At 39.8% G+C, this 14,783-nt stretch overlaps 1 protein-coding gene across 1 annotated transcript in view; it reads right to left on the bottom strand.

Annotated features, from left to right (window-relative positions):
• Positions 1-14,783, bottom strand: part of TDRD5 (tudor domain containing 5) — a 53,282-nt gene that overhangs the window by 31,500 nt on the left and 6,999 nt on the right. Inside the window, exons 5-8 of the mRNA XM_066255126.1 lie at positions 13,899-13,982; positions 10,855-10,911; positions 6,038-6,191; positions 635-843 (exon numbers count right to left, since the gene is read on the bottom strand). Of these exons, the coding sequence (XP_066111223.1) occupies positions 635-843; positions 6,038-6,191; positions 10,855-10,911; positions 13,899-13,982 (504 nt within the window). The remainder of the gene's footprint in view (positions 1-634; positions 844-6,037; positions 6,192-10,854; positions 10,912-13,898; positions 13,983-14,783) is intronic.

The raw sequence follows: 14,783 nt of genomic DNA, 5'->3' as shown, positions 1-14,783 counted from the left end.
TAAGCAATTAATTCCTTATTAACAACACCTAATAGGAGAGGAGAACCAAAAAGGGTAAATAGTGTGCAGAGATAAAGGGGAAAAATGAAAGCAGCCTATTAGTGTGGATTGGGGGCGGGGGTAGGGGGAGGGAGGATGGGGTGCTGGGCGGTGGCATGCCAGGGGGTGGGGTGTGGGGGTGGCTTGCTGGGAGGGGGATGCGGGGGGGGATGGGTGTGAAGGGGGTGCGGGAGGGGGGTGGAGTGGGGTGCAGGGCAGTGGGCCGCGGCTGCTGAGCCACACAGCTGACAACAAGCTCCTCAGGTCTTTGGTCTAAAGCAGTCCAGGGTTTGAAGCCCACATCATGGACAGAGAATCAGCAGTGTTATCTGGAGAGAACTGTCAAATCTCGAAAGCCATCTGAAAACTTTAAATGAGACTTGAAAGCCAGTTATAAAAAAAAAAAAAAAAAAGATTGAAAATCAGAATAATGCTGCATAAGGAGACTTCAGACCAAAGCTCTGGGTTCTTCCAAGAAATCAATTACCCAGAAATAAGACTTTTCTAAACCAGAATTTTGGTTTAAGGAAACACTCATTCAGTGCCTCCCCATAACACTGAACCTCCAGTGCACAAGTCTGTAAACCTTACTCACCAGCTGTAAAGGCTTCACCACCAGATTAGGCTTCTTGTAAATCTTCTGTTCTGGTTCTTTCTGATTTTTAAAAGACCAAACCCAAGTGGTCTCCTTATTAGCAGCAGTAGACAATAAATGTCTAGGGGGACTGGACACACAAGTTTTGGCCTCTAGTTTCTTCTCTGATTGAACTAAATATGAATTTCTGGCTGATGAAACAGCTCCATCTGAAATGACCAATAGAGTAGCCTAAGTATATCTGTTAACATGTTTTTATAACTGTTACTAAGCACATTTTATGTACCAGGCACTAGGAAAACAAGAGATACAAGCCAGTCTGTGCAGAGCTTTTCAGTATGGAGACATATAAAAGAAGTTCTAGATGAGAGTAATCTTAATTATGTTGGGAAAAAGGGTAATTCTGGTAAGGCTTCTTAAACTTTGGTGAAAGGTTTTTTTATTGCTCAACATTCTTTTTTAATTATTATTAATTTTAGAGAAAGGAGAAAGGAGAGAAAAACATTGATGTGTTGTTCTGCTTATTTATACATACATTAATCGATTCATTCTTATATGTGCCTAGACCAGGGTTCAAATCTGCAACCTTGATATTTTGGGATGATGCTCTAACCAACTGAGCTACCCAACCAGGGCCTATTTTTCAACATTCTGATTTCAATTTATTTCTTCTTCAATTTTAGCAGTGACAATTCATTGGTACTTAATGTAGCGTGTATATGACTACTAAGTAGTCCATAATACAATGCCTGAATTTTTAGGAATTCCCAAATCAATCATATATTTTGTTCAAATTTACATGTGTATAATTATTACACAAGTTTGGCACATTAGAACAGAACCCAGATGAGATACCAAGATGGCAGTGGAGTAGGCAGATGCAGACTCCCAGCTCGCACCACCAAACTGGATTACAAATTAATTTAGGAACAACCAGTGTGAAAAACCAACTTTGGATTACAAGAACAGGTCTCAAAAACCAAGGAGCAAAGAAGAAGCCACACTGAGCCTGGTAGGGTGTGCAGAGACCCGGTAGAGCTCCCCTGCTTCCAGGAGCGAAGGGGAGGAGGGTGAGGCTGAGAGCCCAGAAGGGCTCTCATTACAAGGAAAAGAACAGAAAATATCGCTCACAGCCACTTGCCTGGGGACCTGGGAACGAGGTGTGTTGAGAGGGCTAGCTTGTCTTCCAAAAGGAAAGTGGGGAGAGAGAGACAAATGGTGAGGGGCAGAGGAATGCATGGGATAACCTGAGAAGCTGACTCATCCAGTTGTGGAGGTGGCCATAGCTGGGGGAGGGGTTGATCCTTCCACAGAGCACAAGCCTAAAGTGGTTCCGGGTGACCCACCTCCAGAAAGCTCTCCAGCTCCAATCAGAGCAACAAGACACAGCTGAAAACAGGAAGTGGGGAGGAGGGGCAGTAACTCATGTTTCCATGGAGATCTGAGATACATCTCCCCCTACTGAAGCAGAGAAAGCACCTTGCCCCCAGTGAGAAGCTGGCAGATTATACCTTCAGAGTCCCAGGTTACACCCACCACATTCCTGGATATAGTTTCAAATAAGCCCCTTATTGAGATCAACAAACAAGATTACCACCGAATTAAGAAAACTGAGAAGAAAACAAACAAAATCAAGACTTCAAAGCTGCTCTACTAGGTAAGGAGACCACAACTGCAAGATAATGGGAAGGCGGAGAAGCATAAGTCATATGCTTCAACAAGATAAATCCTCTGAAAAAGTCTTAGACAAATCGGAAGTAATCAAATTACCGGATGCAGGGTATAAAATAGTGATTGTTAGGATGCTTAAGGATCTCAAAGCTACCATGGATGGACTTAATGAACACCTCAATAAAGAAATTGTAAGCATCAAAAAGGACACGGAAATCATAAAGAACAAGACAGAAATGAAAAACACAATATCAGAAATAAGGACTACACTAGAAGGAATTAAAAGCATGCTGAATGAAGCAGAGGATCGAATCAGCGACTTAAGAGGACAAGATAAGTGAAAGCACAGAAGCAGAAAAGCAAAAAGAAAAGAGGATTAAAAACTCTGAGGAAACTCTAGAGAGCTCTGTGACAACATGAAGAAAAATAACATCTGCATCATAGGGGTTCCTGAAGGAGAAGAAAAAGAAAAAGGACTTGAGAAGCTCTTTGAGAAATTATAGCTAAAAATTTCCCTAAATTGATGCAGGAAAAAGTCACACGAGTTCAAGAAGCAGAGAGAACCCCATTAAAAAAGAACCCAAAGAGACCCACACCAAGACATATTATAATCAAAATACCAAAGCTAAGAGATAAAGAAAATTAAAAGTTGCAAGAGAAAAACAGTCAATCATCTACAAAGGAACACCCATAGGATGACATCTGACTTCTCAACAGAAACACTTGAAGCCAGAAAGGACTGGCAAGAAATATTCAAAGTAATGCAGAACAAGAACCTACAACCAAGACTTCTTTATCCAGCAAGACTATTGTTTAAAATTGAAGGAGAAATAAAAAACTTCCCAGACAAAAAAAATTCAAGAATTCATCACAACCAAACCAATGCTGCAAGAAATGTTGAGGGGCCTGGTATAGGCAGAACAAAGCAGGGGGGAAAATATATATATATATATGGTCTCCCGGAAAGTTCTGTCCGTTTCTATCATAACAAGTTACAACATGTAAGTACGTGTTTATTTGGCGCATGTGTAACTCTCTATTTTTATCACTTAATGTATACATACTGATGTAGCAAATTAACTTAAAGTTGATTCACGTTAGTCTTATGTGTGAAGCGATAGTGTACCCATGGCTACTGATAAAGTTCATTTACGCCACTGTAATTTTTACGAATTTCAACAAGGAAGAAATGCTACAGAAGCATGTCTGTTGCATCCACCATATTCCCCAGACTTAGCACCCTCTGACTATCACTTGTTTTTGTCCTTACAAAATTTTTTGAAGGGCAAAAAATTCAAAAATGAAGAAGATATCAAACAAGTACTGGTTCAATTTTTCGCATCAAAAGATAAAACATTTTTCAAAAATGGGATATACAAATTGCCCTCAAGCTGGCAAGAAATCATTAATAATAATGGTAATTATATTATTTAATAAAGTTTATTGACGGTAAGAAAAATTTGTATTTTGTTTTATTCCAAAAATGGACAGAACTTTCCAGTAGACCTTATATATTAAAAGAGGAATATAGATTTAAAGAAAAAAAAATGGCAATAAACAACTACATATCAATAATAACCTTAAATGTAAATGGATTAAATGCTCCAATCAAAAGATATAGGTTAGCTGAATAGATAAGGAAAATAAGACCCGTACATATGCTGTCTACAGGAGACTCACCTCAAAACAAAAAATACACATAGACTGAAAGTAAAAGGATGGAAAAAAATATTTCATGCAAATGGAAATTTAAAAAAAACTGGGGTAGCAATACTTACATTTGACAAAATAGACGTTAAAACAAAGACTAAAGTAAGGGATAAAGAAAGTCACTACATAATGATAAAGGGAGCAATCCAACAGTAAGAGATAACCATTATAAATATCTATGCACCTAATATAGAAGCACCTAAATATATAAAGCAGATTTTGATGGATGTAAAGGGAGAGATCAACAGCAATATTATAATAGTAGGGGATTTCAATACCCCACTAACATCAATAGATAGATCCTCAAGAAAGAAAATTAACAAAGACATAGCAGAATTAAGGGACACACTAGATCAACTGGATTTAACAGATATCTTCAAAACCTTTCACCCTAAAGCAGCAGAAGATACATTGTTCACTTTCAACTTTCTATTCATTGTGCTGTTTGACGTTGTTAGAATAAATGTGGTTATTTTAATCAGAAAAATCAACAAATACATTTCTACTTTGAGGAAAATAGCTGTCCATTATAAGCATTTGCAAGAAATTATAAAAATATAAGCATGGTATTGCACTATTGGTTGGCAAAACACTGCCATTGAGGTAACTGAGAAAAGAGTACACAGGATCTCTCTGTTATTAGTTCTTTTTTTGTGTGTATGTGACAGAGACAGAGAGAGACAGACAGACAGACAGGAAGGAAGAGAGATGAGAAGCATCTATTCTTTGTTGCAGCACCTTAGTTGTTCACTGATTGCTTTCTCATATGTGCCTTGACTGGGGGCTATAGCAGAGTGAGTAACCCCTTGTTCAAGCCAGTGACACTGGGTTTGAGCTGGTGAGCTTTGCTCAACTAGACGAGCCCACACTCAAGCTGGCAACCTCGGAGTTTCAAACCTGGGTCCTCTGAGTCCCATTCCAAAACTCTATCCAGTGCGCCACCGCCTGGTCAGGCTCTGTATTAATTCTTAATAACTGTATGTGAATCTACAATAATCTCAATAAATTTTTTTTCTTTTTTACAGGACACAGAGTCAGAAAGAGGGATAGATAGGGACAGACAGACAGGAACGAAGAGAGATGAGAAGCATCAATCATCAGTTTTTCATTGCGACACCTTAGCTGTGATTGCTTTCTCACATGTGCCTTGACCATGGGCCTTCGGCAGACTGAGTAACCCCTTGCTCAAGCCAGCGACCTTGGGTCCAAGCTAGTGAGCTTTTTGCTCAAGCCAGATGAGCCCGCGCTCAAGCTGGCGAGCTTGGGGTCTCGAACCTGGGTCCTCCGCATCCCAGTCCGATGCTCTATCCACTGCACCACCGCCTGGTCAGGTTCAATAAGAATTTCAAAAGGAAAAAATAAGCCACCCCTCCCCCCCCAATCAAGTGCCCTAATTTTACTGTGGTATCCTAGAGTGGATCCAGAAACAGAAAAAGAGCAATACTGGTAAAATCAGAATAAAATCTGGAGTGTAGTTAATAGTAATGAACCAATGTTAATGCTTAGTTTTAATAAATAATATGTAAGATATTACTATTAGGAGAAATTGGATGAAGGGTATTATAGGAACTCTGTAATATCTCTGCAACATTTCTGTAAACCTAAAATTATCCCAAAATAAAAAGTGTATTTAAAAAAGAATCGTAAGTGCTGGAACCCAATACACACCCTTTTATTCTGAATCTCCATGTGTTTCTAAACAGCTTTAGATGCAGAGTTAAGGCCTAACTAGTGCTTCCCCCATCAGATCACCATTTCAGAAAACTGACTTTCTCAGAATCATCCAAAAATCTGGACAATGAAGAACGTGAATTTAAAAAATTCGTATGGTCTTTAATAATAACACAGGTTAGTCTTATTACAACAAATATCACCAGGAATAAGATCATTACATATAAAACATTTTCAAGGTTAATGTGTGTGATCTGTTTGGTTAAAACAAAGACTCTTACATAACCAAATGCTTTCTTTTTCCCTGTCCTTACAAAAATCAGGTTTGCTTCATACTGTAATTCAACTTACCACGTGGTGGAGATTTCCTGTCAGCATCAAACACCAGTAAGTCTTGCTCTCCTTCTCTGAACTCCACATGGAGAATGTCACTAAGAGCTCCAACAAGTTCTATCACATTTAAGAAGCCCAATTTTTTTGGTGAAAGTTGCTCTTTAAAAACTACCTGTCCAAAAAAACCCCCGCCCAGGAATAACATTAAACAGCAATGTTAGATAACAGAAATAGAATAGATACAGATACCCTTGGACAGTGCTTTAAATTGGACTTAGCCAGGCTGAATTTGTAAGGACCAGTGAATGCAGGTATTACAGTACAAGTATAATATAAACCAAGAGAACTATCAACCCTCACTATAAATCTTGTAGGCCAATGTTCAAGTCCTTTCAGGTCACATGGTGAATTAAAGTAAAAATTAGAACTTTTTCTCTCTCATTTTTAACACTGGGCTGGTGGTGTTTTTGCAAGAGGATGGGTGGCAGACAGGAAAGGCTCAGGGAGGGTGGCCACAGTGTCCTCTCCACGCTGCTGCACCAGGACCAGAGGCCCAAGCCTGGACACAAGAGAAAGGATCACTCCCTTACACCATATGGGCTTGAAGGCAGATGGTCTGTGCTCTGGATCCCTGTCTTGGTGTTGGGATTTCACTTCAGAAAAGTTTGTCAAACTTCCTTTTTCCTTTCTTGCACTGGCTGAGAGCCATCAGCATGGTCTCATTGGTACATGGGTCAGGGCGGGTGGACATGTGTAGAGGCTCATTCTACTCTGAGGAGCACAATTTTGATAGTCATGGGGCTCTGGATGCCATCGGGGGATGTGAGCATTCGCTTCCGCTCTTATTGGATATAGAGTATCTTCAGGACACTCTTCTGATGACCAGAAATATCCCGCCCCATGCAAGTGTAGCTGGCTGGGGAAGCACCTCCAAGCTTGGGGCATCATTGCCCTCCAGTCTCTGGCACAGTCCCGGCCAGGCAATATGGTGGGAGGGGGTTGAGTCCGTACACAGCGCTTCAGCTGGGTGTCAGGGATTCGGCACTGGTCCCTAGTCTGCTGGTGAAAGGCGAGTGGGAACCTGCACATCTGGGTGGATGGCTGTAGCCATTGGCTTTGCTTCGGTACCAGCCCAGGTAGTTGCCCATGGCCGAGGTGTGGTTGGGTCGAATTGCCCAGGGGCAGTTCAACTCAGACATTCCTGCTGTTTGGAGACCCCAAGCTGGACAACCTTTGCGATACCTCTGAGAGCCGCAAGACTACACCCCGGACAGGGCACACCCTCCTGTTCACCCACACCATGTTTGGTTTAAGCTGCATAGTGAATTGGTAAGTTTGCTCTTGTTAATCAGACCTCCCATTAAAATGTCCAAATTCTTAATGAGACTTCTGTCTCCCTATCCAAGGTTAAAGCAGTTGAGCTTATCATAATTACTGCTCTCTTCCTCTGCCTAGGTGTTAGTAGGAAATCCTTGCTTCAACTGATTACCTTGAAGAATATGGATAGGAACACAGAAAGCAAACACTCTAAAAGAAATGATTCCTAGCCTGAGCTGTGGTGGTGCAGTGGATAAACTGCTGACCTGGAATGCTGAGGTTGCCAGTTCAAACCCCTAGGCTTGCCAGGTCAAGGTACAAACAGGAAGCAACTATTACGAGTAGATACTTCCTGCTTCTCCCCCATCTTCTTCTCTCTCTCCCCTCTTTCCAAAAATAAATAAATAAATAAGTAAATAAAATCTTTAAAGAAAAGTTTAAAAAGGCTGATCCCTGATAGAGGACAGGACTGTTATAGTGCGTACCTCATTGTTTGTGTGATACTCTTGATAATCCACTAATTACGACTTTTTCCAGGACATCTGTAAAACTAGGGGCCTACTATCAGCCAGATCAAAAAGGGTCATCAATATTATATCTACAGCCAATTATGAATATCCCAAGAGATAAAGAGTTGGTAGAGGACACGGGAAGGGTGGTGGTCAGTTAGACCTACTACTTCTACTTCTTTGTACAATACATATGTACATACTATGGTTTCTTTCCCTTTTATGTTCTTCAGTTACTTTAATGGTTTCTCTACCTTGTCTGTAAGTGACTAGTACTATGAATATGCAATCCCGCTGAATAAAAGGCTAGTTTTCAAAGGTCTTTTAAAATATAAATTATTTGAATAAGTGATACTCAGAAGTCTCAAAAGTCTCTAAAATAATATTATAATAACAAAAGGTATACAGCAAAAACAGTCTCCATCCCACTCTCATCCGCTAGATCACGTCCCTGGAGGTAATCGTTATCACCAGTTTCTTGTGCAATTTATATTACTTAATTGTATCATAAATATTGTCTGTGGATTTCTGGTTTTGCTATCTGGTTTCTCTGGTGTCAGAGCTCTAAGTCTGGCATAAGAGGTTGATTTTACCTATATATTTTGTGATAATTAAATCATATTCTATTACAGACTTTATTCTGTAATTTCATTATTAGACAAGTGACCCTACTTGTTAACTCAAAAAACATCAAGGGCCTTTGTTTTAACTTCTCTCATGGGTCTACTTTGTGGCTTTAAAATATACATTTCTTTAAAACAACGTGAATTTAAATCTTCTCCATCACTTTCTGAGGTATGATGCATATTTTCCCTAAGTTTTCTTCTTTTAACATTCATTGAACAACTAGTATGTGGAAGGCACTGTTCTAAATACTTTATTTCTAAGTCATTTAAACTTCACAAAGTTCTATAAAATTAGTTAATGTTATCCTGACTTTACATATCATCCATAAAACAGCAAAGAAGTAGTATATCTTAACCATTATGCTATAGCATCATGCAATATCTGTGTTTATATCTGCAAATATATGGCCATTTTATGGCATGGTAGTTAAGAGGTAGGATTCTGAAGCCAGGCTGCCTGGGGTTCAAATCCCGATTCCACCCATACTAGCTATCTGACCCTGAGGCAAGTTACTTCTCCATGCCTCAGTCTATTGTGAAAATCAGCCTGACCAGGTGGTGGCACAGTGGATAGAGCATTGGACTGGGATGCCGAGGACCCAGGTCAGAGACCTCGAGGTCGCCAGCTTGAGCGCAGGCTCATCTGGTTTGAGCAAAAGCTCACCAGCTTGGACCCAAGGTCACTGGCTCGAGCAAGGGGTTACTCAGTCTGCTGAAGGCCCGCGGTCAAGGCACATATGAGAAAGCAATCAATGAACAACTAAGGTGTTGCAATGCGCAACGAGAAACTAATGATTGATGCTTCTCATCTCTCCGTTCTTGTCTGTCTGTCCCTGTCTATCCCTCTCTCTGAAAAAAAGAAAAAAAAGGAAAAAAAAAGAAAATCAAATGGATTACTATATGCAAGATATTCAGAACAGAGTGTGGCATACAGCTAACATATGGATAAATCTTAGCCATTTTAAAAAATTGGACATATGGCCGTATCTGAATTATCATTCTGCCAACTTGACTTTTTTCACTATACATTTTTTTCACCAAACATGATGGTTCCAAAAATGATGTTTCAGAACAAATCTAGTTAAACTATTTTGTCTACCACATATTATTCCACTGTGTAAATGTCAATTCCAATCTATCCATTCTCCTATTGATGACCATGTAACGTGTTTCCATGTTTCCAGTTTTTACTATGCTGCAATGTGCACATGTGTAACTAAGTGCACTTAGTTTCTCTAAGTGCATGCGTAGAAGTGGAGCTGTGGATCAGTGGGGTGCATTATCTCCTGCTTTACTTGGTACAAATGCTCTCCAAAAGTGTTTTGTCCCACAAGCAGTGTAGAAGTACTGTTGTTTCTCACATCCACTCTTGACACTTGGTATTATCAGACATTAAAAATAACTTTTATTCTAATAATATAACAATAAGTGGTAAGAATATCTTTTCTATCCATCATGAAGTATTTATTTAGGATTATTTAGTAAAGAAAAGATGGCCCTAGCCAGCTGGCTCAGTGGCAGAGTGTTGGCCTGGCGTGTATAGATGTCCTGGGTTTGATTCCCAGTCAGGGTACACAGGAGAAGCGATCATCTGCCTCTCCATCCTCCTCCCCTTCTCTCCTCCTTTTTTCTCTCCACCCCCCACGTCCTGTAGCCATGGCTCCATTGGCTCAAGTGAGTCAGCCCTAGGTACTGAGGATGGCTCCATAGCCTCTGCCTCAAGCGCTAAAAAACGGCTTCAGTTGCAACAGAGCAATGGCCCCAGATGGGCAGAACATCGCCCCTTACTGAGCTTCCGGGGTGGATCCCAGTCAGGGCTCATGTCTCTCAGACTCCCCTCCTCTCACTAAAAAAAAAAGAAAAGACAAGACTTCAAAATGCAAAACAAGATGTTTAAGTCCTAGAGCAAAGGCTTGGAGGATCCAAGGGACAGTAACAAAATATCTATTATGGCCCTGGCCGGTTAGCTCAGTGGTAGAGCGTTGGCCTGGCGTGCAGGAGTCCTGGGTTTGACTCCTGGCCAGGGCACACAGGAGAAGCACCCATCTGCTTCTCCATCCCTCCCCCTCTCCTTCCTCTTTGTCTCTCTCTTCCCCTCCAGCAGCCAAGGCTCCATTGGAGCAAGGTCTAGGCGCTAAGAATGGCTTTGTGGCCTCTGCCTCAGGTGCTTTAGAATGGCTCTCGTTGCAACAGAGCGAAACTCCAGATGGGCAGAGCATCGCCCCTGGTGGGCATGCCGGGTGGATCCCGATCAGGCGCATGCAGAAGTCTGTCTGACTGCCTCCCCGTTTCCAACTTCAGAAAAATACAAAAAAAAAAAAATCTATTATGAAAAACATAAGTCATAAAAAAGAACATGGTTGGTGAAAAAGGAAACACTTACCTCAAACTCCCTAAGCAGCTGAGAAATAAGCAAACCCTCTGGAAACTTGGACACAACCTAACAAATAGAAAGTGAAATAGAATATAAATAGATACCACTGGAATGCTGGGTGATAAGATATCAAAACAGGATAGTATAAACTTAAGTAGTAACAAAGATAAAAACAACATGTTATTGAGTGAATGAAGTCACAATATTTTTAAATCTGTTTCTAGTTTTAAAAAACATAGAAAAGCCGTGACTTCCAACATTTCCAGAGTTGAGAAATCATTCTTTAACAACACCGCAATGCCACAGCTCCCTAGAAATTCCTATAGTTCTTCAGTTCTGCTAACAAATTTAGCTTTACCTCACATTTTAAAAAATGCTAAAAAAATTATATAGCATAATTTCAAGCATTTTCAATGGTAAAAAAGAAATATAATGGACAGTGTAGAAAACTTTGGAAAATACAGTTAAGCACAGAGAAAATACCCCGTTAGTAGCCATTGTGGTCCACGTACACATAAAAATACCTATATTTAATATAAAAATACATGATTATTTAACCAGTTTTTAAATATATCATAGACACCCTACCATGTCAGCAAATATGGATTAACATGTTTACTAACTGAAGTTTTCAAATATTGAATATACTTCAATTTGTTTACTCAGTTCCCTAGGGCTATTTCCTATTTTTCATCATCACAAACATTGCAATGATTACCCTCAAACTTACATCTTGCATACTGTCCAATTATTTTTTAGGATAAATTCCTAGAAGTGGATTCACATTACCCCAATAAAGTATAAAAAGCTCTGCATTTTCCTAGATTTTAAAGATATTATATATTTTATTTAGAATTCTAATTCAAGTTTCAGAAAAATATAAAGTAAAAAATATTCCAAAATTTCATGACCCAGAGAGTTGTTGCTGCATGCCAGAAACCAATTTAAGCCCCGGCTAGTTGGTTCAGTGATAGAGCATCAGCCCAGTGTGTAAAAGTCCCAGGTTCGATTACCAGGCAGGACACACAGGAGAAAGACCATCTGCTTCTTCACTCCTCCTTCTTCTCTTTCTCCCCTCCCCCACTGCATCCATGGCTGGAATGATTCCAGCAAATTTGGCCCCAGGCACTGAGAATGGCTCCATCGCCTCACCTCAGGCACTAAAATAGCTCAGATGCCAAGCAACAGAGCAGTGGTCCCAGATAGGCAGAGCATCACCCCAGTAGGGGGCTTGCTGGGTGAATCCTGGTTGGGGCGCATGCAGGAGTCTGTCTTTCTGCCTCCCTGCCTCTCACTTAATTAAAAAAAAAAAAGAAACTAATTTATGCACAAACATATTCACATTATTCATGATTTTACATGAAAGAACACTGAATATGTCACACTCTATATAATCTGTTTTTAAAGTTCAAACAGTATGTCAAGAAAATACTTCCATGTAAATTTATTGAGATATAAATAAAGTTTCTAATGAGGCACATGTTATTCTCCAGTTTGGGTAGATAATTTAACCATCCATTACCAATGAATGCTTAATATTTCTCTAATATTTTGTTACCATAGAAAAGTCATATTGAACAAAATGTCTAAACAAGAAGACAGGGTCCGAATGCACAAACATTTCTGTGTTTCTCCCAGTAAAAACACAACATACATAAATATTATATAAAGCAGTCAGCCATAATAGCACTCTAATTATTCAAATTACAATTAACAGCTCCCACCAAAATTTTAAGTGTACCTGTTCTTTGGCCCTATGCATAAAAGTCCAAGAGCTTTTACAAATTAATAAGGAGAAACAATAAAGCAGGCCAAGGACATAAAGAGGTAGTTCACATAAATATAAATGGCTTCTAAGCATATGGAAAAATGCTCAATTTAAAAACCAAGAGGTATAAGTTAAAACAACATAATTGGATAGTAACATTTCACTGTCAAAAGTAGGAATGAAAATCTGTTCAAACCTTTTAGAGGGCAATTTACTAGTATTTATCAAAACAACACCTCTGTCAATTCCACGTCTAATGTTCAAAGACCAGAGTATTTTTTAATAGCAAGGCTAGAAATAACATAAATGTTAATCAATAATAAATCTCGTAAGTGAAATATTGTTCATTGATACAGTGGGATACCATACACAATTTAAAATATTACTTGACATAAATATACAGTGTGTCTGTAAAGTCATGGTGTACTTTTGATGGGTCACAGGAAAGCAACAAAAGATGATAGAAATGTGAAATCTGCACCAAATAAAAGGAAAACCCTCCCAGTTTCTGTAGGATGATGTGGCAGCATGTGCACATGCACAGATGATGATGTAACACTGAGTATACAGTGGAGCAGCCCACGGCCATGCCAGTCGAGATGTGGACGGTACAGAGGAAAGTTCAGTGTGTTCTGTGGCTTGCTAAATTCAAATCTGTGACCAAAGTGCAACGTGAATATTGGCGCGTTTATAACAAAGCGCCACCACATAGGAATAACATTACTCGGTGGGATAAGCAGTTGAAGGAAACCGGCAGTTTGGTGGAGAAACCCCGTTCTGGTAGGCCATCAGTCAGTGACGAGTCTGTAGAGGCTATACGGGATAGCTACCTAAGGAGCCCTAAAAAATCTGTGTGTGAGCCCACATAGAACTGCACTGAATAGGTATGAAACTGGGAGAGTTTTCCTTTTATTTGGTGCAGATTTCACATTTCTATTGTCTTTTGTTGCTTTCCTTGACTGGTCAAAAGTGCACCGTGACTTTATGGACACACTGTATATAAAACTGATATTGGAAATATCTTGACAGTAAATTACTGGGGTGAGGGGAAAAAAAGAGCACATTTATGAAGGAACCTACATGTTCTAAATAATTTAAAAAAATTTTAAGTGTGTCATTTATTTACTGTTTTTTCTGATCTGAAAGGAATAGTCACTCCATTTGCAATATGTTTGAAAAGATAGGGCATAAATATAAAACTAATAAATATCACAGGCAGATTAAATGATACCTAAATGTATAATCAAGTATTCTTACCCATTTCCCAGAAACAGAAAATACTTACAAATTTTATCTTATGTTTCAGTTCTGGATTGATAGTCCCACCAGGCCCAACTTGTGAAATAACTGACTTAAAGGTGTTCTCCAACTATTAAAAAAAAAAAAAAAGTTACAGTCCATAAAGAAAATTAAAGATAAATCTGAAGAGTATGCAAAGGAAATATCCAAGGAAATGTATCTCAATCAAATGGATAATAAACTGTTCTCAGTGGGCACTGTAACAATTCATACATATAAAATACAATTAGGCCCTGGCCGGTTGGCTCAGTGGTAGAGCATCAGCCTGGCGTGCGGAAGTCCCAGGTTCAATTCCCGGCCAGGACACATAGGAGAAGTGCCCATCTGCTTCTCCACCCCTCCCCGTCTCCTTCCTCTCTGTCTCTCTCTTCCCCTCCTGCAGCTGAGGCTCCATTGGAGCAAAGATGGCCAGGGCGCTGGGGATGGCTCCATGGCCTCTGCCTCAGGTGCTAGAATGGCTCTGGTCGTAACAGAGCGACGCCCCGGATGGGCAGAGCATCACCCCCTGGTGGGCGTGCCGGGTGGATCCCGGTCGGGCGCATGAGGGAGTCTGTCTGACTGCCTCCCCGTTTCCAGCTTCAGAAAGATACAAAAAAAAACCACAATTAGAATACTGTAAAAGAAATCTTTACAACACATTCTGAAATTTTCCAGGACAATTGACATTCTCTATAACAATTATATTCTAAAGTCTTCAATTGCTCAATCCCATAATCTTACCTAGAAAGAAATCTGGATACTAATTTTCTTCCCTTTATAAAAATGTTTATCAAAAAAATTTTTTTTCACAGAGACAGAGAGAGAGGCAGAAAGAGGATTAGACAGGGACAGACAGACAGGAATGGAGAGATGAGAAGCATCAATCATTAGT

The sequence above is a fragment of the Saccopteryx bilineata genome, chromosome 2 (assembly GCF_036850765.1).
Source record: "Saccopteryx bilineata isolate mSacBil1 chromosome 2, mSacBil1_pri_phased_curated, whole genome shotgun sequence".
Classification (NCBI taxonomy): Eukaryota; Metazoa; Chordata; class Mammalia; order Chiroptera; family Emballonuridae; genus Saccopteryx; species Saccopteryx bilineata.
The sequence above is the reverse complement of the archived record's forward strand: the minus strand, read 5'-3'. Positions and strand labels throughout refer to the sequence as shown.